Genomic DNA, 20,727 nt, shown 5'->3' with positions numbered 1-20,727 from the left:
GACCAGCGTTGCCCCCTGTGAAAGCTGTCAATGGCTCTTCCTATGAGATAAAGCACAAATGAAGTGAGAGGTGGCCCAGTACAGGGAGGAACGCTCCCGGGGACAGGGATGTGTGACAGCTGGCTGTACCCTTCGGCCACCAGCTCATGGCTCTACACCTCAGGTCTATGTAACAAGGGATGCTGAGGCCAGGGCAATGCCTGGGATACAATAAAAACACAGGCTCATGGCCAGCCCACACTCAGTGCTAGCTACACCCAGAAGTCTGCTCATTTTCCAGGCGCATCCAACCATTCTGCTTCACGTTGTACCCTCCGCCCAAATTATTTGGTTTCCCATCACATCGCCTTTTTCCTAACTCAGGGGCCAGCAATCCTGTATTTATTTTAAAACGTCCCTTTGTCTTAATGTGTATCAGTGTTTTGCACGGATGTCTTTGCGTCGTGTGTATTCCTGGAGCTTCTGAGAGGGTGTCAGATCTTCTGGGACTAAGTGAGTTGCCATGTGGGTGCCTGGATCCAAACCCAGGTCTTTTGAGAGATAGAGTAGTTAGTGCTCTTAACTGCTAAGCCATCTGCATGCTGCATCCACACTTGAAGGTCAGAGGACAACGTTTGGGAGTCAATTGGCTCCTTCTCTTTTGAGTCCACGGGGGTTAAGCCTTGGTGGCAGGCATCCTAACCACTGAGCCATCTCTTCGGCCCCATATTGTTTATTGAGAGGTCTCCTGCTGTGGCCTGGGGCCTGCTGATCAGGCTGGGCTGGCTGGCCAGTGAGCTCCAGGAATCTTCCTGTCTGTCTATGGGATTGTTAGATGGGCTTGAGGATTGAACTCAAGTCCTCTGTGTGGCAGGCATGTTACCGACTGCTCTCTCAAGGCTAGGGAGACCCTTTTTATTCCATACTTATCCATGTTTCTATGGAAAAAGTAATTTAAGCCTGTAGTGTTAGCCCTTTTTTTTTTGTCCTTCATATGTAGAAAATTGTATAAAGAATTAAATTTAGGAATAGAGACCCCTCAGGTCTGCTCATTAGAAAGTCCAGTTCTAAGCTGGGCACAGTAGCTCTCACTTGTAATCCCAGCACTCTGGAGGGAGAGGTAGGATTACCATCAATTGTAGGGCAGCCTGGGCTTTCTGGTCCCAGTCTTAGAATATGTTAGAATCCCCGGAACTACTGATTTCATCCTTGGGTAAAAACTCCTGCCTGAGGGGTGGCCCCTTCAAGAACAAGGCCTGGTCCCTGACATCTCCAGAGCAATATGTGGGAGCACTGAATGGAAATACTGGTTCAAAATGCTATCCCACTCGGATGGTGGTGGTGCACACCTTTAATCCCAGCACTCGGGAGGCAGAGGCAGGTGGATCTCTTTGAGTTCGAGGCCAGCCTGGTCTACAGGGTGAGTTCCAGGACAAACAAGAAAACTATCCCACGGTAATGTGGGATGGCTGTGGCTGAAGGCAGGTGGGCAAGAAGCTCCTTCAGGCGACACTTGTAAACGAGCCTGAGACTAAAGGACTGTGAGGGAAGTGAGGGAAGGTGGGGCACACGGGAACTGCCACGGCTGACCTCTTAGTGATCATGTGACGGAGCGCCCCCAGGGACACACGATTCAGGAGTGGAACCGTAGGTTGTGTCCAGCAGTGTAGGAACAGACACTAGAGGATGTGTGTGGTGGGCTGTAGGACTCCAGGAGGTGACAAGGGAGATGGTCCCGTACATCCTGACGAGCATCAAGATCGAGAAAATGAAGGGACAAGGACGTTAGAAAACCTAGGGGCAAGCCACCCGTTTCCTCAAAGTACCCACCACCTTTGCAGCTCATAGTGTGCTAACTAGCTTCAAGCTAGAAGCATCTAACTGGCGCTTCTCTGGTTGCTGGAGTTTTGACTTTTGAAGGTAGAAAGCTAGAAAAACTCACTAAGAAACTGTAGCTTACTCATCTTAGAAGTTGAGGTACCAAAGTCCAGGCTGTTTTATTTCTAACCCAAATATTGCAAATATACAGAAAATTGCCAGTACAAAGTTAAACACATCCAGATTTATTTACACACTGCTAAAGAAATTTTGTGTTTTATTTCCATTTTGTGGGATTTCGTTATTGGGGTCTGGCTTTGTTGTATCATTGACACGGGTCTTTGAAACTTGAGAATCCCACCTCACACATGCAATGTTCTGTCCCAAGGGGGCAGAAATCTGGAGTTTTCTGTGTACATGCAGTGGTGATCACGATCCTGCTTTACACTTTCCCAGGAAGGCAGCTGCCCCTCACAGCCGGGGGGAGGGGCCACATGCTCAGAAAGGGAACAAAAGTCAATAGGGGAGAGGACCACAGGCACGTGGGGACCCTGAGCATTTCTGTGCATGAGGATAAAGAAAATGCAGCCCAAACCCTCGTCCTTGGAGGCTCAAAACACCAGGAAATGGCGGAACCACCAGGGGACAAGAAGTCACCCGACCACAGCTGAGGGCATGCAGAGGGTAAGAACTGCATTAAAAATTCGGGCCATACTGATAAATCATTAACATGTACACTATACAGTTTATACATGTATATATGTACACACACACACATATATATAAAGGTACAGGTCAGCTTGTGTTATTCCATATAAACAGATGCAGAAGAATGTACCGGTGTGAAAAAGTGCACGCAGCAAGTCCTTGAAGACGATTTCAAGTCAATGCTCCAACTCTTACTGTTATAATGCATGGAACCAGGAAATCAACCTGCATCTGTGGTTTCACTGACTCCACAGCAACCCATACCTGGCAAAGCACTGGCCGATGGAAGTCTGGTACTTGCTTGCCAGCTCTGGGCTTCCCTGTCAGTACATCATATGGCAAATCTTAAACTTTGGTTTTGTTCCAAAAGACATTTAAGTTAATATTACTTCTCCCTCTGGTAGGAAGGTGATAGAAAATTGAGAAGCTGCATCGCATCTGATTTTTGCAATCTTTGTGCCTCCCTGCTGACTGTGGAGTCGAGAGGGCTGGGCCGACAGGTGGATGAACCCTTTGCCAGCGTGCATGCTCCTTCAGAGCGCTGGAGGAAAGACAGACTCTCTGCCTATATGAGAGCAATAAAACAGGTGATGCCACGCCTGCCAGCCCTCTCATTGTGGGGCGCGGTGGAATGGCCCTGTGCGCCTGTGCATCCTGGTATCCCGATGAAGGGATGGTTCAGTATAGTGTGTCCAGCCATGGTATAGGCCTGACCAACAAAGGAGCTGAGGGCGGCCCATAATACTACACGGCCCGAGAGGAGCTAGTGTGGGCAGATGGGGGACTGGAGGTAAGCCCGAGAGCACAGGTCTGCACACCAGAATGACGACTCAGAGGCAGTGGGTTCTGAGGCTCAGTGGTCCGTCAAGACTGACAATGACCAAGCTCCTAAGCCCACCGGGCAGCTGCCATCATCACTCTCCAGAGGCCTCTGCTCCTCTGAGCAGTGTTCCATTCCAGGCACATTCAGCCCTGGCTTCCGGTCTCAGGAAAACTCCAAGGCCCTAGGGTCTCAAGCAAAAAGGATGCTTTGGATTCAAAACTCAGGCCACTATGGACTATCTGATATGTCTGAGCTACCTAACAATGCTAAATCCCACTGCTCAAGTCTCCAGAATCGATCCTCTCAGCCACCACAATGCTGAGGATAAATGGTATGTTCACCAATGATGCTCCAAAGCTGAGCAGGACAAACCAAATTAGATTTTTTTTTTTTTAAGCTATAAAGAGCTTAACAGTCTTAAACCTCTGACTGGGGTTGCATATTTGTGAGTGTGACTGATTCTGAGAGCGGCCGTAGGGAGCTCAGGCCTCCAGAGCCAGAAGCCAAAGGGTAGAGAGGAAGACCTACTTCCCGTGCTCCCAACAGTGACCATCCACCAAGGGCGAGGGGCCACTCCGGATTGCCATGGCTTTTTATTTTTATTTTTATTTCAGCCATGAAGCAGGGGAATAAAATGTTTTCTAAAGAGAAAAAGGGCCAAAATAATGCTCTGAAAGAAATGCCACTGATCTGTCCTCGAATCCAGCAAGTCACCTCTAAGGAGCTCCACTCCAAATACTCGGCACCTTCCTGTATAACCACGTCTCGGAGTTCTGAAGACCCTGGGCGACTGACTCGGTTTTGGCTCCTGAGCTCTGTGGCAAGAACAGCGGGCGACCACCTCAGCTGGGCTGTGCTGGGAGGGGACAGCACGTGGTGGCAGCCTCTCTCTCCCCTTTGACAAGGGGTGAGCGTGGACAGCAACTCTGATAAATTATGAGCTGGTGTATCTTTGGAATTATTGTAAATTTTAGAGTCATACAAAGTCACACATTCTGGCTCTAACAAACATCAGTTCTCCTCCCAGAAACGGTCCCTTACTTCATCTTCTAACAGAAGTTCCCTGACTCATTTAGCTGCAGTTCAGCATCTCTAGGGCTCTTCCTCCACTTCCTCCCTCTCTCCTGCTGCTGTGCGTTCTGGGGAGGAATTAGCCATCTGCTCGTACCTTCTGACAAAAGTTTGGCACATTTACTTTCTACTGACTGTCTAGCCACACAATGAAGTAGCAGCAAAATGGCATCTACTCAAGAATGTCCAAATCCTAATTACTGGGAGGAGCTGGGATGAGCGAAGCGGAGAGGGAGACCGGAGACCTTTCACACCATCGCCCTGTGTGGCGAATATTAAGCTGTATTAAAAGGGGTCGTTATTTCCACTCCCAGATGGCCTCCCCAAACGCACGGACCATATTCTATAACTTATTTAATTTGGAAAAATAGCAGATAGAAAACGTCCTTAAAACATGAAAGCGATGTAATCACGCGTGGCATCACCTAGAAGCGTGCCTTCAGTGGGGCCAGCAAATAATCAGTGAAACTATGGGACGGGTGAGAAGGACGGTCTGGTGATATAGCTTTGAATTTTAAAAAGTCCACCAATCTGAAAACATCCTTAGTCCTGGTTCTATGAACAGTAGCGATGTAGGAGGAAGCAATAAACAGCCATGGCAGTCGTTCAACACGGAGCCTTTACAGTGGGTGATGAGGAAAATGGAAGGCTGTGACGGTCAGTCCCGGGGCTGCACTGTGCACTCGACCATGAACTCCAGGAAAGGATGGCCAAGCCTGCATCCTGTCCTTGAGCAGGTCCACCGGCGTACACACAAAGCACAGCTCGAGAGAGCTCAGAGGCGGCCAGAGTTTCGTCTTTAATAGGAGTTAGATCTAGTTCTCTGTCGCTCCCTCCTCCTTGCCACAAGTTAAAAAAAAAAAAATATTGCCCTGTAAGTTTTCCTGATTTAAGGTCTTGGAAGCACGCAGTTAAGTTAGTTGCCAAAGGGCAATTAACAAGGGTATTGCCTAATTAACCGGGAACAGAAAAAATCACTGTGGCCTGTGGTCACAGCAGGGGGAGGCGGGGCCAGGGGAGATGCAGCCGGGCTGATGCACAGTGTGCTTTGGGCAGGGCTGTCCCCCGTGGAGGAAAGCTGGCCCGTCACCGCACCCTCTGCTTCCTTCTCTGAGGCTGCCTCCTTCCCACAGCCAGCAGAGCCCAGGGACGGCACCAGGTATGATGTGAGAGTCGAGCTGATGGTGGCGTTGGCAGGTGCCCTGGGGTGGGCACCACACAGAACACACAAGGGTGGGGTCAGTGAAACAGTCCCTTTGAATCCCATCTCATTCCCCTTAACACGCAAACCAAGCAACAGAAACCTAAAGCCCACACTTTTACAAAAGACAAAACGTGAAAGTAAAAGTTAAAGAATTTAAAATCTCCCCCCCCACCCCCGGGGCCAACCGTGGGATCAGTTAGGGTTCCCCACCCCCACCCTGCGTTCTTTAGTGTAGGTCCTTTGGGCTTGGACGGAAGCAGCGGAAACAGAGCTGGGTCCGACGCAATGGGAAATTTATTTCCCCAAGTCAGAGCCTCTGGGAGTGTAGGAGGTACTGTGGCTCCGTCCACGCTCAGTCCCAGCTTCTCTGAAGAGCTATTCCAGGAGGTCCTGAAGAGAAAGACACGTGCTATGTTACTGACAAATCAAAAGAATCTATTTTGAAAGCAACCGACAACTTTCTCAGCTTATCAGGTCTGTAGCCATGGACGCACTGTTTCTAGCCTATGCACAACTTGATCCGAATTGTATCTTTATTAAAAACTTAAAATAGACTTATTTCCATTTTAGATGTATGAGTGTTTTGCCTGAACGTCTGTCTGTGTACCATGAACACACCTGGTGCCTTCAGAGTCCAGAAGAGGGCATTGGACCCCCTGGAACTAGAGTTATAGAGAGCTGTGAACCATCACGTGTTTACGGAGAACGGAACCTGGGTTGTCTGGAAAAGCAGCCAGTGCTCTTAACCTCTGAGCCATCTTTCCAGAGACTGTCTTGATCATCACAAGTAGAAAAATTATTTTTTAAGACTTCAATTTTTGGATAATGCTCAAGAAGGAAGTGTCTCACCTCATCTGAATCATCGTGATAACCGCTTTTCGCATGGGAGGTTGTATCCAAAGCATCCACTCCATCAGCCTCTGCATGCTGCTGGAGCACAGAGTATCGGTGGACCAGGAACCTGGGGAGGAGACCGTGGTTAGTTTCCCCGAGCTAAGTAGGGAGTGTTTTTTTTTTTTTTTTTCCTTCCTTCCTTCCTTCCTTCCTTCCTTCCTTCCTTCCTTCCTTCCTTCCTTCCTCTCCCTCCCTCCCTCCCTCCCTCCCTCCCTCCCTCCCTCCCTCCCTCCCTCCCTCCCTCCCTCCCTCCCTCCCTCCCTCTCTTTCTTTCTTTCTTTCTTTCTTTCTTTCTTTCTTTCTTTCTTTCTTTCTTTCTTCTCAGAGCTGAGGACTGAACCCAGGGCCTTGTGCTTGCTAGGCAAACACTCTACCACTGAGCTGAATCCCCAATCCCCGGAGTGTTTCTTATAACGTGGGGTTTCCTTCAGTTTCCATACTCATGGCTGCACAGCATGCAGATATAATAAAACATAAGATTTGGACCTGAATCTTGAGGATTATCGCTTTACCTAGTTTCAGCCAAGAGAATGGAATCACATGGGCCAGGGTGGCCTTTTGGTTTGGATTCAGGCCCTCTGACCCACTTCCACATTTCTTACCTTCCGCCACAGACATATTTCTTCACAATGAGCACTCCTGCTACAATTGTGACCAGCATCAATCCCACGATGGCCAGGATAATAGGAACAGAGTTTGACTTGGAATTCTTGATAAATTAAAACACAAACAGAGGCTCAGTTAGGCACACACAGTCTGGGGCTTCATTCAGAGAGTGACCTATAGGCCAAGGCACTTAGTTCGAGCACTTCTCCACCCCCAGGTGAACCGTCTCAGTGTTTCCAGGAGGCTAGCACACCAGCACAGGGAATCTGGACTCCAGCTGCCTGGAAGCTGTAGGGCAAGGTCTTCAAGGTCAAAGTCACAGTGGAAGCCTTGGCAACTGCCTCAAATCAGGCGTGGCCAGCCATTTGACATTGCCACAAGATGTTATCATCTATAAACTTCATGCTTGAGAACTGCTCAGTTCAGCTACCAGAAACATTGCATACAGAAGTCACATTTTTAAATACGTTTACAATTTTGTGTTGGGCCACCTTCATAGCCATTCTTGGCTGCATGTAACCCTGGGGCCACAGGTTGGGCACGCCTAGAAGATCATCACGATGGTCACTGTGACTGTTCCATGTCCCTTGCTTACAACCCCTGGAGCTCAAGGGTAGAGCAGGAAAGGAACTGAGAGAATAGAGGCTGAATGAATCTATAACTAGACCATCATCTTTGAAGACGTGTGTCAGCGCTATTCCAGGAAGGCCATTTTAGGACACCAAGTTCCTGTTGTTCCTTAATTTTTGACATGTTTTTACAAATAAGCCTTATATCATTGTTTGCGTGTAACCTACCTGCTTCTGGGTAGGAGATAGGAAGTGTGTGTTTTCAGTGTATCCAAGAGGAGGCGGAGCTGGATTCTGGGACAAGCTGTGTCCCTGTGGGCGGGAGTCCTGTGCAATCACACACACAAACACTCTGAGGACAGCCACCAGCGGTCCCGGGCAGGGGTGCAGAGAAGGAGGAACTCACCCCCTTACAAATACACACACCCACACACTCTCCCTTCATTGCCCTTGCGTCCCACCCATGTCGGGCTCTCACCCCTTAGAACAGCAGGGAGGCAGTGTTGCGATTGTCAGGGTCAGCCTTTCATGTTACAGATTAGGGAGACGGTCCTCAGCTTATCTCCCGGTCACACTGCCAGTGCTGCTTCCCCAGGAGGCCCTCCTGGTTACCTTATCTCCAGAGCTCCACCAGACACATCGGTACCACACTTCCTATGACTTGATCTGAAGCGGTCCATTATGGCTACACTTAATAGCTTTTCACTTAACACACATGGCATGATAGCTCAACAATCCCTTCTTACTGGGCAGGGCTCACCTCTGCCTGTGCAGATCTCCAGTCCATGGCCCTTTATGGTCCCCCTATCCCCTCCCCCAAAGGCTTGCTTTTATTTTATTTTGTTTTGTTTTTTGTTTTTTCAAGACAGGGTTTCTCTATGTAGTCCTGGCAGTCCTGAAACTTTCTCTGTAGACTAGGTTGGCCTTGAACTCATGGAGATATATATGCCTGCCTCTACCTCCCGAGTGCTGGGATAAAAGGTGTACACCACCACCACTCAGCTTTGTTTTTAAATATTTATTTTTATTTGTAAGTTGTGTGTGTGTGTGTGTATGTGTGTGTGTATGTGTATGTATGTGCATGTGTGAGTGCAGTACCTACAGAATCCAGAAGAGGGTGTCAGATCCCTTGGAGCTGGAGTTATAGGCAGTAGTGAGCGGCCTGACATGGGTGGCAGAGACCAATCGGGTCCTCTGCAGGAGCAGTGTGTACTGTTGACTGCCTAGCCATCTCTCTAGTACCATTTGTTTGTTTTGGAGATAGTGTCTAATGTAGCCCAGGATGACCTCAAACTAGCTATGCAGCCATGGGTAACCTTAAACTTCTGATCCTCCTGCCTGAGTGCCCAAGTGGTGGGGTTACAGATGTGCATTATCATGGTCTGTTTATGTGCTGCTGGAAATTGAAGTCTGATCTCCAGTCCATGGCCCTTTATGGTCCCCCCCCCCCCCCCCCCCCCCCGCCAAAGGCTTGCTTTTATTTTATTTATTTATATTTATTATTGCTAGTACTCTGCCTATAGAGCCATAGTACCCAGCCCTAACCTTATTTTAACTCTGACTGACATAAACGCACATATCAGCAGGGACATCGTGACAGTTCGATACGTGTATCCTTTGCTCACTGAGCACTACTCTTAAATATTTTTTCTGAAGAACTCTGGGCCTCAGCAACTCTACAACTCCATGCTTTTAAGACCTTTTCAACTTTACATAATACCATTTTCCCCCAAACACACAGCAGCTCTTAGCAGGATGACCTTGTCACTGGGGTACATGATGGGTCCCTCATCCTGACAGCTGTGCAAAGTTCTGCAGAAGCATTGTGGGCCATTCCGTATTGGTACCACAGCGTAACTTTGATTTTTCCTGGCAGAACGTGAAATCCCACCTGTACCCAGAAGCTAGATCTGTTTTTAACATACCTGCTTCTTGGGGTTCAAGAAATTGCTTGTGCATTTCTTTTTCAAGTCTTTGACTTCTCGGGCTGGATTCATCCCTCCTTGGCATCTGTCTCCTGGGATTTTCCGGTACCTGAAAGACAGGAAATGGTTCACAGAGACTGCCAGTGGCTGTGCTGTTTTCTGGGGGAAGGCATGGAGTCAGTAGCTAGGCCTCTTGCAGGAATTGCGGCCATTCTGTCTAGCAGGCTGTGAGGTACAGGGAACCTCAAAGAAACAAGTTTGCGAACGTCTCCCAAAATCTGTCTTCAGTGATGGCTACGAGAGAGGTGGGCTTGAACCCAAAATGATAAACAGGAAGCAGTAGTACTAGGTGTAGACCGCCTGCTAATAATGAAGCCTGTCAGCAAACTGGGCTCTAACTCACCTCAGTGAAGAGGATCTCTACAGAGCAGCAGACACCGAATGGCTGCTCCGAGACATGTAGGTGTCTGTATTAGTTAATGTGCAAGAAGCATCACACAGTAAACACACACACACACACCACATCACACTAAAATGTCTCAGAGAAGAGAAGGGAGAAAGGGAAAGGAGGAGTATGGGAAAAAGAGATTTTTTTTTTTTTAACAGAACATAAAGGATGTATTCCCACGCTCTTGCCTCTTTCCAGAAAACAAGATTTGAAAACTGCAGAAAGTTCTTCCCACTAGGAAACATGGGTCATGATGATCACAGTTGCCTGTGTTCATTTCCAGGGGCTTTTGTTTTGAGGCAGGGTTTCACACTATGCAGCTCTGGCTGTCCTGGAACTCACTAGGAAGAGTAGGCTGGCCTTGAGCCCACAGAGATTGATCTGCCTCTGCCTCCCAGAGGTGTGCACAATTAAAGGTGTGCACAATTTTCATACCCAGCAATTTTCAGGGACTTAAATGGTCACTTTTGTTGAAGACACAACTATGCAGCTGACCTTTCGAATGATGCACAACTCAATGGGTAACCTTTTGACATTAAAGGACCCAAAGCCTCCAACCTCGGACTCTGGGAACACCATTTCTGAGGAGCTATGAGGGTGTGCAGAGTACCGATAGTCTAGCCTCTCATCGCATTTATTCACGCCTACGTTAGCCCCTCCCCTTCTCTCCAGACAGTTTATCTAAGCAGGGCTGGCTAGCCTAGAACTAGACGTGTAATGCAGACTGGTGTTGAACTAAAGGTGACCCACCCCTGTGGCCTGAGTGCTAGGGTTACAGGCATGCACTGCCCCATCAAGTTTCATCCTGTTCTTTATCCCACAAGTACCGCTATGCCCTACCCTGAGGACTGCGGACTTAAAACTCGTTCTCAGATTCCTGTAAGTTTGGCCACCTCATCAGGAAGTCCTGTTTGGCCAATGCATTGTTTTGTTGACTGACATACTGTGAGGCAGGCAAAATGGGCATGGGCCCGGGGCTGGCGGTGGGAAGGGACGCAGTCTGTGGGGATAGTCTGTGTCGTCTCAGGGCCTGCACAGACTCAGCATTTCTGTGTCTTGCTGACAGGCACATGTCTGTCCCTTCAGACTGCACCCAGAACTCAGGCTCAGAGAGAGCTCGTCAACAGGTAGCACAAGAATGGGAGCGGGGAGTCCATCAGCAGAGAAAGCGGGGAGGTCCCTCAGGGCTGCACCTTCCCCCGTGGAGGCCATTGGAATATGACATTAATAAAAATGGGAAACTCAGTTCCTCAGCATCAACAGCCCCGTGAGGCCAATGGCTGCCATTTGGACATGGCAGATGACAGACTATTTGGTCATCACAGTAGGTCTAGTAGATAGTTCTTTCATGAACGTTCTGGAGTACTGCTCATTCAGAACTGTGTGGAGATAAGCTGCTTTGGCTCAGAAGAGTGAGGACCTCGCCATCAGGGGCCGTCTTACCCGTTTGTTGTCAGGTGCTCTTCCTTGCCGTACAGACAGAACTCTAACTCGTGCCCCTTCAGTTCCGGCTGCTCCACACACTCTGAGGCGTTTTCTGGACGGAAGTAGCCAAAGTCACTGCAAGAATCAACAACAAGGACGCTTTGGAAGGTGCCTACCAGCCAGCACATGACCGACAGTCAAGTGGAGAGTTGACATTCCTGTCAAGGATGCTCCAACTGAGGTGCCAACAGTTGCTAGGATCAGGTTGGGAAGGCTGTGGCATCTTTGCAGGTCCACGCTAGAACGTGGATCTTAAGGTCCTCCCCAAAGGCCTGTGTTAAAGACTTGGTCCCCAGTGTGGTGCTACTGAGAGGCAGTGGAGTCTTTCCAGGGTGGGGCCTAGTGGAGGGGCTGCAGGTACCGGGGCCCTGTCTTCTTCCTCTTCTGTCACTTTTTGGCCACAGGGACCGATTTGCTCTGCCTCACGGTTCTGTCCTGAAGTGCTGTTCACCATAGGCCCAGGACAGCAGAACCCGATGAAGGCTTTCCTCTGTAAATCAGTTAGCTTGGGTGTTTACTAAAGTCACGGAAAGAAAACGGTCCCTTAGGAATAGCCACAGAGACGGCTCACTGATGAGGAGAGATGGACCAGCCCGGCAGACTCACGAACAGCCAAGATCTCCAGGATAGGAGACCTATACCAGCCCATGCTCAGGGAAGGAACAGAATACCACTTACAGTAGGGCAGGGTCCCTAACAGCAGAGACAGAGAGGGCCACGGCAGATAAGCAACAGATCTACATACACAGACACTTAATTTTTTCCTCCACATGCCATTCATTAACTGCTGCTCTTGGGAATGTGTACGTTCTTATATTTTCTCTTCTGTCCCTCTTAGCTTCCTAGACAGCCAATCCGAACACTCTTTCCTGCCCTCCACCTTTTGTGTATGTGTGTTTGCACTTATGTGTATATACATACACACATGTGTATATGTCCATGCCATGCATGTCGGGATGGAGACCGGAAGTCAGTGTCAGGTGTCCTCTATGACTCTCCCCTTTAGTTTTTGAGGCAGAGTCTCTCACTGAATATGGAACTCACCAACTGACTGGACAAGCAGGCTGGTGAACTCCAGATGTGCCTAACACTGAAATTACAGATGTGTGCCAACAGGCCTTGCTCTTGTGTGCGTGCTGAGGCTCAGATTTCATGTTCTCAAGCCACTGATCCATCTCCCCAGCCTCCCGCTCCATCCTATCATCTCTTTGTAGCACCTCTCGCCCACCTTCCTTTCTGTCTTCTCCCATGAAATAAGGTCCTGCCTTTTCTCCAAGGCTGACCCTTTAGGTAGCATCCACGGCTTTGGTACTGCTCTTCCCACCCACCCTTTCATCCCAGAGTGTGAGAAAGGACAGCCAATCTCTACCACTCACTAGTGCCTTCCCCTCAGCCTACATATGGTTACGCTAGGAATCATCCCCTTCTCTCTTGTATTGGGCAACTCTCTCTCTCCCCACTTCCCTCCCCATCTCTCTCTCTCTCAGGATTGAACTCAGGGTCTGATATATGCTTGACAAGTGCTCTAACCCCAATCTCTAGCCGTATTTCTTGTAGGAATACTTTCAATAAACATTCTACTGCTAAACTAATCAACATCTCTAGTCCCTCGTTTATTTTTTATTTCATGCATTTTGGCTTCAATGCCCTCTGCCACCTTGGAAATGAAATGTCTAAGGCCCCACAAGGCTCACTGGTCATCAAACCCAGTATTTTCTCCTCTGTACCAGTCCCTCATCATCTCCACATCTGTCTACAACAGTACTTTTCTTCCTACCATCTGAAAGGGAAATTTAGCTCAAAAGTCCTCCACCTGGACTCTGATTCCTTCCTTCTCTTTCTTTTTTTTAAAAGTAATTTATTTATTTTTATTTTATATGCATTGGTGTTTTGCCTACATGTATGTCTGTGTAAGGGTGCTGGATCCCCTGGAACCAGAGCTACAGATGGTTGTGAGCCACCATGTGGTTGCTGGGAATTGAACCCGGGTCCTCTGGAAGAGCAGCCAGTGCTCTTAACCTCTGAGCCATCTCTCCAGCCCCCTTTTCTTTTTTAAACGTAGCCCTAGCAGGTCTGGGGCACCCTATGTAGATCAGGCCAGCCTGCAGCTCTTGGGGACCTATCTGCCTGTCTCTGCCTTTCAAGTGTTTTCCCTCTGCATTATGACTGCTCTGACTTCCTTGGTGTGCTGTTGGGTGTCGAAGCTCTCGAGTCCAGTGGCTTCTGTGGTCCACTTCCTTCCTGGATGCACACAGGCAAATGCCACCACTCATCAGCACTTAGCTCGATGCCAACTCCCCAACAAGGCCTTTGCGATCCTCCTCTTCACCACAGGAGGAACCTTCTTCTCTCTCCATCTACCGCTTACTGTGTGTGTGTTTGTGTGTGTGTGTGTGTGTGTGTGTGTGTGTGAGAGAGAGAGAGAGAGAGAGAGAGAGAGAGAGAGAGAGAGAGAGAGAGAGTCTGGTGAGGGAAAATGGAAGAGGCTTTAAAGTGGTGTTATCTGCCTTAAACAGTAAAGGCCAAGGGGAGTTTCCCAGGTGCAGGGTCCAGCAGGGAATGAGGCCAGGCCTTCCTCACACAGGAAGTATTCTCACAACCAAGCCTCGGCAGGACCACAGTGCGTTAGGAAACAGCGGCAGCTCAGGGAAGGAGACCTGTAGGTGAGGTCAAGGGCAGGACAACCCTGTGGAGCAACTTCAGGCTTGACTGTAAGCCAAAGGTGAGCTGAGGGAAAAGTGCTTCCTGTGGGAATGGAGATGGGAGGAGCCACCCAGGGTCAGACCTGGTTCCCTTCAGATCTGCATTTACTGTCCCCGTAGTTCAGGGCAATATGACGAGGGAGGCAAGATGACTGTGTGTGTCCTCTCTCTCTGTCCAAGCGCTCTAGGACCCACTTTTGCTTCCTGTCAGAATCTGTCACAAGTAGTTCTCATTTGCCCCAACTCCCTTCATTTAAGTGACACTGGCCTCGTTCATATCAACACCAGAACGAGTAAGTAACTCTTCATCCTTGGCTGTCCTGAACTCTAGGGAGTCCATCGTGGTGGCCTCTAGACATCAGTGAGACCTAGGAACCGTGAACATACTGATGTCACCTCTAGTCAGGCCCAAACCACCAACGTTCAAACGCTCCAGAGCCCAGCACCTTCCAGCGGGCTTCCTGCGAATCCCAATTTCCACCCTGCCCCAACCACTTTTCCTGTGGTTTTGGCTCAACATTCTGCAGACCACCCCCCTCCCAAACTCTTCTTCCTTTTAAAATTTAATTCTTTTGAGACAGGGTCTCAAGTATCCCTGGCTGTTATCGAACTCGCTATGTAGCTGAGGAGACCTTACACTTCGTCCTGCCTCTACCTCCCAAGTGCTGGGATTATTAGCATGAAACACAGTTTGTTTGCTGCTGGGGATCGAACTCAGGGCTTCATGCACGCTAGGCAAACACTATACCAACCGAGTTACAGCTTATATATATATTTCTGTCCTTCCCACCATGTCCAGGGCAGCAGCTCTATGGCTGGGCAGTGGCTGTGCCCAGTGACTGACTAGTTTGATAAAATAATCTGTCTAAATGTTAGCGATGTTTGGCTCTCTTTCTCTCTGCTTCCCTTTTGTGGCTAACAGGTGGGAGTCAGTCAGTCTGGGGAAAAGGAACGTCAGTGTATTTTAGCTGGATAAAAGAACTATTTGTCACCTCCCCACAGGTGGGACAGGGGCTGACAGAGGGGTCTGAGGGGTGCTGGTACCAGAGGAAGTCCTCCAGGGAACAGGGACAGAAGGATGGCTGCTTGGCCGCCACATAGTCTCGACCATTCTGACAGACGGAGGATTTCCGCAGCCGCAGGAACTGCTCTTTATAGCCCAAAATGCAGCCGTCTTTGTAATCTCCAGGGTCTGTGGAGTGTGCCAGCCACGTGGTGTAGTCATCCTCTTCACCTAAAGGACAGACAGAATGTTCAGAAATCGGCACAACACACAGCCCACCCACAAGAGAGAGGCAGCTGCCAGGCTAAGGGAAGGAGGAGGGACAGGTGGGGATATCTGATTCAAAGTCACTTTAGTCTAGAACCCACAGCAGGTTCCTCATGGCAAGGGAAGACCAGAAGACGGAGAGCCATCTTGCCTTCTGAGCAGGGATTGGGAGAAATCTTTGTTTTAAAGTGTGGCTGTCTAGGGAGCTCTGGAGTCTCTCCAAACCAGGAGGCTGCTGTCTGCCGCGATGGCCAGGGCACTCCAGCCCTGGAGTTATCAGAGACAAACAGTCATGTTTCTCATCCTGGGGCCCTTTGTTTAGTATAAGACACTAACGAGGCAAGAGCCCAGCTCGATGTGGCCACAACAGAGTTGGCTTCAAGCGGAAGGGCACAGCTTTCCTCTCGAGTCCACTGGCTCTCTGATGCCAGTTGTTGACATCTGTTTCTGCTTTAGCGTTCCACATCATCTACTCCTAGGAAAAGACTCACAGGTTGGAACCTAAAGAGTGTCGCCTGCATTCTCACCTTTCGGGACTTGAAGATCGGCAGTGAGCCAGCCTGCTAGGAAGCAGGTGCCTAACAAACATTTTAATGATCCTAAGCTTGAGAGCTAACACGGATTTCCCTGCTCACAAGCCAGCTCCTTCCGCCTTGTTCGCGCATTTAGAAGACAAGGGTCTCCAACCACACGGGAATGTGTTACAGAACCGCAAGTCCCCGCTGAGGGCTCTGCGTCACAGGAGCCGCAGGACTAACCGGACACTTGTCTCTTAAATGACCCACACTTTCAGCCCTGATTATACGGTGCCGACATGTAATCACAGGGCACCTTTCCTCCAGCGCTTTCTTTTAGTCTCCACGTTTCTCACTGTGACACTGTGGCTGGGTTTGTCTGTGACTTGGGGAGCACCACGTGCTGGACACTTTCTTCCTGAAGTCCTTCGAACCTGCCCAGTGTTTATTCCAGAGCCTCAGCTAGGACTCACATCCAAACTAAAACTCCCCGTGAACCTCCCTCCCTTCAGTGTCCGGAGTGACAGGATCAAGGGGGCAGTCCTTGCGAACACTTTCCCCCCAAAACTGTGCTTCTACAGCCCCACTGCATCTGCCTACAGAGAGGCAACCCGCCCCCCCAAAAAGTCACAAAATGATTTTCGACAAACACATACACGTACTATTCTTACAAGGCAGAAGAGTGTCTCATAAAAGGTACTAAAGATCCCTCCTGCAGTGCAAGGCTACACTGTCCTATGCGGCAGCCCTGCCACGTGCAGCTGGTCTGAACTGAGACGTGCTCAGGATGTTGACACAAGAAAAAAAAAAACTATGTCAGCAATCTTCCATACCACTGACGTGTTGCAATGGTGTTTTGGACATCTACAGGTAATTCCACCACGAAGATGCAGTCCACCTTCTATTTTACAGTGTAGCTGACAGGATAATTTGAACTACACAGATGCCCTGAGCGAGCATCTCTTGCACAGTGCTAAGCCCAGGGCTGCTTGGCTATTCCAGTGCAGGATTGCCCACACAGGACATCTCCAGTCGCCTTTCATATGCATATGCACTTGCTTATCCTGGTTGAAAGAGATTCCTCTGAATGGGTTATTTGGGAAAGGGAGTTTACAGATTTCTCCTGGGGACTCCCCAGAGGAGACACTCACAGTTCCGCTCCAGGATATCTTTGAAATCCACGGTGTAGGAGACCCACTGGCGGGTTATGAAAGACTCTGTGAACCCCCAGATGCTGATGTTCATGGACCGGGCTCCGGGCTCCGAAGCCAGGCCGGTGAAGTAGATTGGCTCCTGCGTGAAGACGTAGCTTTGCCAGCACTGGCCCTCATCTGTGGAGAACCTGAAACCAGGGTTTGAGAAGGATCATGACAGAGGACCAGCACGCACTGGGGGCAGCAGGAAAGCAATCTAGCTGTTTGGTCCCCACCCAGAGGAAACCCTTGTATTTAGAGGGTGACGTACTGTCCTACAATACCTCTATGAACAGGGTATGAGAAAGGATTCCTTCCTACAACAAAGCACGGAAGAAAATACCTCTTTCAAAGGAAGAGAGAGCAGTGACCCAGCATGAGTCCAAATTAATAGGAATAGATAGAATTGAAATACCTCACATTTTTGGAACATTTGTACTGAAGTCATTTCTAACTCAGAGTGCTCGGGCATTTCTTTATTTTGGGGGTGGGGTGAAAGAAGATCAATTGTTTTCATTTAGTCGTGGTGGTGTGTGCTACAGCATGGGGTGAGGGTGACTAGCGGAAGTGTGTGCATGTGTGTGCAGGTGTGTGTGTGGGGGTATATGATGGGGGAGGGTCTGTTCTTTCCTTGGTATTGAACTCTGATCATCAGCCTTGGCAGCAAACACCTTTACCTTCTTAGTCATCTTGCTGACCCAAGGAAAAAAAATTCAAGTGATAAAATCCGTAGCCAGGAGGAAGAAAAGGTAGTGTCACCTCATCTGGGATGCTTCAAACATTATCCTTGTGGGAGCCTTTGCTATATATAGTTCTGTGGGATCTAAGAAGGTAAATCAGGGTCCACGACTCTCTATACCATAAGCCCAAGGGCTTCCCCACCACCGCCCTCTACGCAGATACGTGTGGGGAGCTGAGAGCATGCATACTTAATCACATTGATAGGACGATTGCTGTGCTCAATGGCCACGATGATGCCTCCGGAATCCAGGATGGTATAATAGTGGGGTCCTTCCAGCATCTTTGCCCAGGAGTAACCACCGTCATCTGAGATGTACACGTCTGGGACCATCACCGAGATGGCATCTCCCACACTGCCTGCAAAGCAAGTGGCCATCAGCATACATTAGCAATGAAGCAAAGAGGATTTCCTGGCAAAAGAGGACTTTGGAATGAACTTGCTCTATTTTCCACCAGGCCTGTTAGAGTAGAAAGAAAGCCATCAAAGCTTGGGTGTGCCATTGCCAAGGAGAGTCTATTAAAAACCCAAAGCATTGTTACAGTACAGGAAATCCCATCCAATGATCGTGTTCTAGCTACCTTCAGCAGAGGGACTGCCCAGGTCAGATTGGCCCATGCTCACATTTGTGGTTGTCTTGATTAATGATTGATGTGGGAGGGCCCAGCTCACTGTGGGCAGCATCAACCCTTGAGGCAGGTAGTTTTGAGTTGTATAAGAAAGTTGTATAAGAAAGAAAGCTAGGCCGGGCGGCGGTGGCGCACGCCTTTAATCCCAGCACTCGGGAGGCAGAGCCAGGAGGATCTCTGTGAGTTCGAGGCCAGCCTGGTCTACAGAGTGAGATCCAGGAAAGGCACCAAGCTACACAGAGAAACCCTGTCTCGGAAAAAAAAAAAAAAAAAAAAAAGAAAGAAAGAAAGAAAGAAAGAAAGAAAGAAAGAAAGAAAGAAAGAAAGAAAGGAAGAAAGAAAGAAAAGAAAGAAAGCTAAGCACAAGCCCGTGAGAGAGGGAGCCAGGGAATAAGCCAACAAGCAGGCTCCTCCATGGTCCCTGCATTGAGTTCCTGCCCTGACTTCCTTCAGAGATGAAATGTTGATCTGAAAGTATACATGAAATAAATCCTTTCCTCCTCAAGCTGCATTTGGCCGGAGTGGTTTATCATAGCAACAGAAAGGAAATGAACAGAACACAGAGGCCACCTGCAGTGACTTTTTTGGGGCACATGTGCATGTGTGTGTGTGTGTGTGTGTGTGTGTGTGTGTGTGTGTGTGTGTGTGATGCTCAAAGCCTGCACCATCTCCCCATGTAACCTCTGTTCACAATGGTGGGGGCGGTCCTTACCGTGAGCGATGACTATGCCCACGGCATTGGGCTCCGAGAGCGGGGCCATGGGAACATTTAGCTTCTGGGAGATGCTGTAAGAAGCATGAATATGAAGACTGCACTGTGAAGAGAAACCAAAGCCCAGATTAAAACCAAAGGCACAACGTCCTTACATTTCACAGAAGACTTTGAATTTAACTCGAACCTCAGTGGGATGATGTTAAAAAAAAAAACAAAACTGTGGTAAAATTCATTTCATAAAATGTGCTATCTGGCTTTTAAAGTATACGCTTAAACATATTCTCACTTAACCAGTCGTGAGACCCTTCTCATCTTGTAAAACTGAAACCGTCGCTTTTAAAGCAACAAGTCTCTACTTCTGTCTCCCTGTAGCCCGAGGAACTGCTATCCTACGTCTGTCTCTATAGATCTGACTACTCTGGGTCCCTCATATAAATGAAATCACATGGAATTTGTCTTTTTGTAATGGGCTTATTTCACATTTGTCAGAACTAACTTCCTTTATAAGGCTAAATAATATTCCGTTTTGTGTGGGGTGGAGGAGTGTGTACTTTATTAACCCATTCTGCTACTGATGGAGTTACTTCCATTTCTTTGGTTGTTGGAAATAATGTTCCATACATAGGCGGTCCAACTATTTTGTCAAGACTTCTCATTTTCTTCCAGCCAGGGATTGAACCAAAAGCTTTACCCACATCAGGTAAGTACCTTACAACTGAGATACGTCCCTAATCCTTATTTTTAAACGTTTATTTTGATATTAAGTCTTACTACATTGACTGGGCTGGCTGGCAATTCTCCTGCCTCAACTTCCCTAGTGGTTGGGATGACAGACACATGAGACTCTGCCCAAGTGTAATTCTTTTTTTTATGTGAACCCAGAAGTGTAACTGTTTCACTGAGCACAGATGCAAAAGTCTTCACCAACTACTGGCAACTGAATTCAACAGCATTATTATCATTAGCCGTGACCAAGTAGGAGTCCCCTCTGGAATAGCAGGATGATTCAGTGATCTGCAGTTCATTTTTATGATATACCACACTAGCAGAATGAAGGCTCAAAAACACAATCATCTCCACAGATGCAGAAAGTTTTGTTAAATAAAATTCAATGTTCTTTATGCATAAAATTCTCAACAAATTAGGTTGAGAATGTATCTCCAGATAATAAAGGTCACAGGCAACATTATATTCAAATATTAAAAGTTGAGTCCATTTCCTACATGATTAGAAACAAGACAAAGATGTCCTCACTCTCCTTCTGTTCAGAACAATGATAATGACAATAATGTTTTTCCAAAACCTGGAAGAAAGGATTTGAAGTGTTTGTCCCATACAGAATGGATGATGCTTGAGAGATGTTAACCTTGACTTAAACATTATACAATGTTTGTGCATATTAAAACACCACATGGTTCCCATAAATATGTAACA

General features: G+C 48.3%; 1 protein-coding gene across 5 annotated transcripts in view; it reads right to left on the bottom strand.

Moving 5' to 3' along the window:
- Positions 1-2,021: 2,021 nt before the first annotated feature.
- Positions 2,022-20,727, bottom strand: part of Sort1 (sortilin 1) — an 84,868-nt gene continuing 66,162 nt past the window's right edge. For 3 of the 5 annotated variants that reach the window (XM_076574819.1, XM_076574820.1, XM_042279721.2), the window contains exons 12-21: positions 19,291-19,393; positions 18,140-18,308; positions 17,169-17,359; positions 15,277-15,466; positions 11,489-11,605; positions 9,598-9,706; positions 7,901-7,999; positions 7,100-7,206; positions 6,453-6,564; positions 2,022-5,993 (exon numbers count right to left, since the gene is read on the bottom strand). In XM_076574819.1, coding sequence (XP_076430934.1) covers positions 5,979-5,993; positions 6,453-6,564; positions 7,100-7,206; positions 7,901-7,999; positions 9,598-9,706; positions 11,489-11,605; positions 15,277-15,466; positions 17,169-17,359; positions 18,140-18,308; positions 19,291-19,393 — 1,212 coding nt within the window. In that variant the 3' untranslated portion in view covers positions 2,022-5,978. The remainder of the gene's footprint in view (positions 5,994-6,452; positions 6,565-7,099; positions 7,207-7,900; positions 8,000-9,597; positions 9,707-11,488; positions 11,606-15,276; positions 15,467-17,168; positions 17,360-18,139; positions 18,309-19,290; positions 19,394-20,727) is intronic. The other 2 variants (XM_076574821.1, XM_076574822.1) reach the window with 1 other exon arrangement.

This window comes from Peromyscus maniculatus, chromosome 6 (assembly GCF_049852395.1).
Source record: "Peromyscus maniculatus bairdii isolate BWxNUB_F1_BW_parent chromosome 6, HU_Pman_BW_mat_3.1, whole genome shotgun sequence".
Lineage (NCBI taxonomy): Eukaryota > Metazoa > Chordata > Mammalia > Rodentia > Cricetidae > Peromyscus > Peromyscus maniculatus.
The sequence above is the reverse complement of the archived record's forward strand: the minus strand, read 5'-3'. Positions and strand labels throughout refer to the sequence as shown.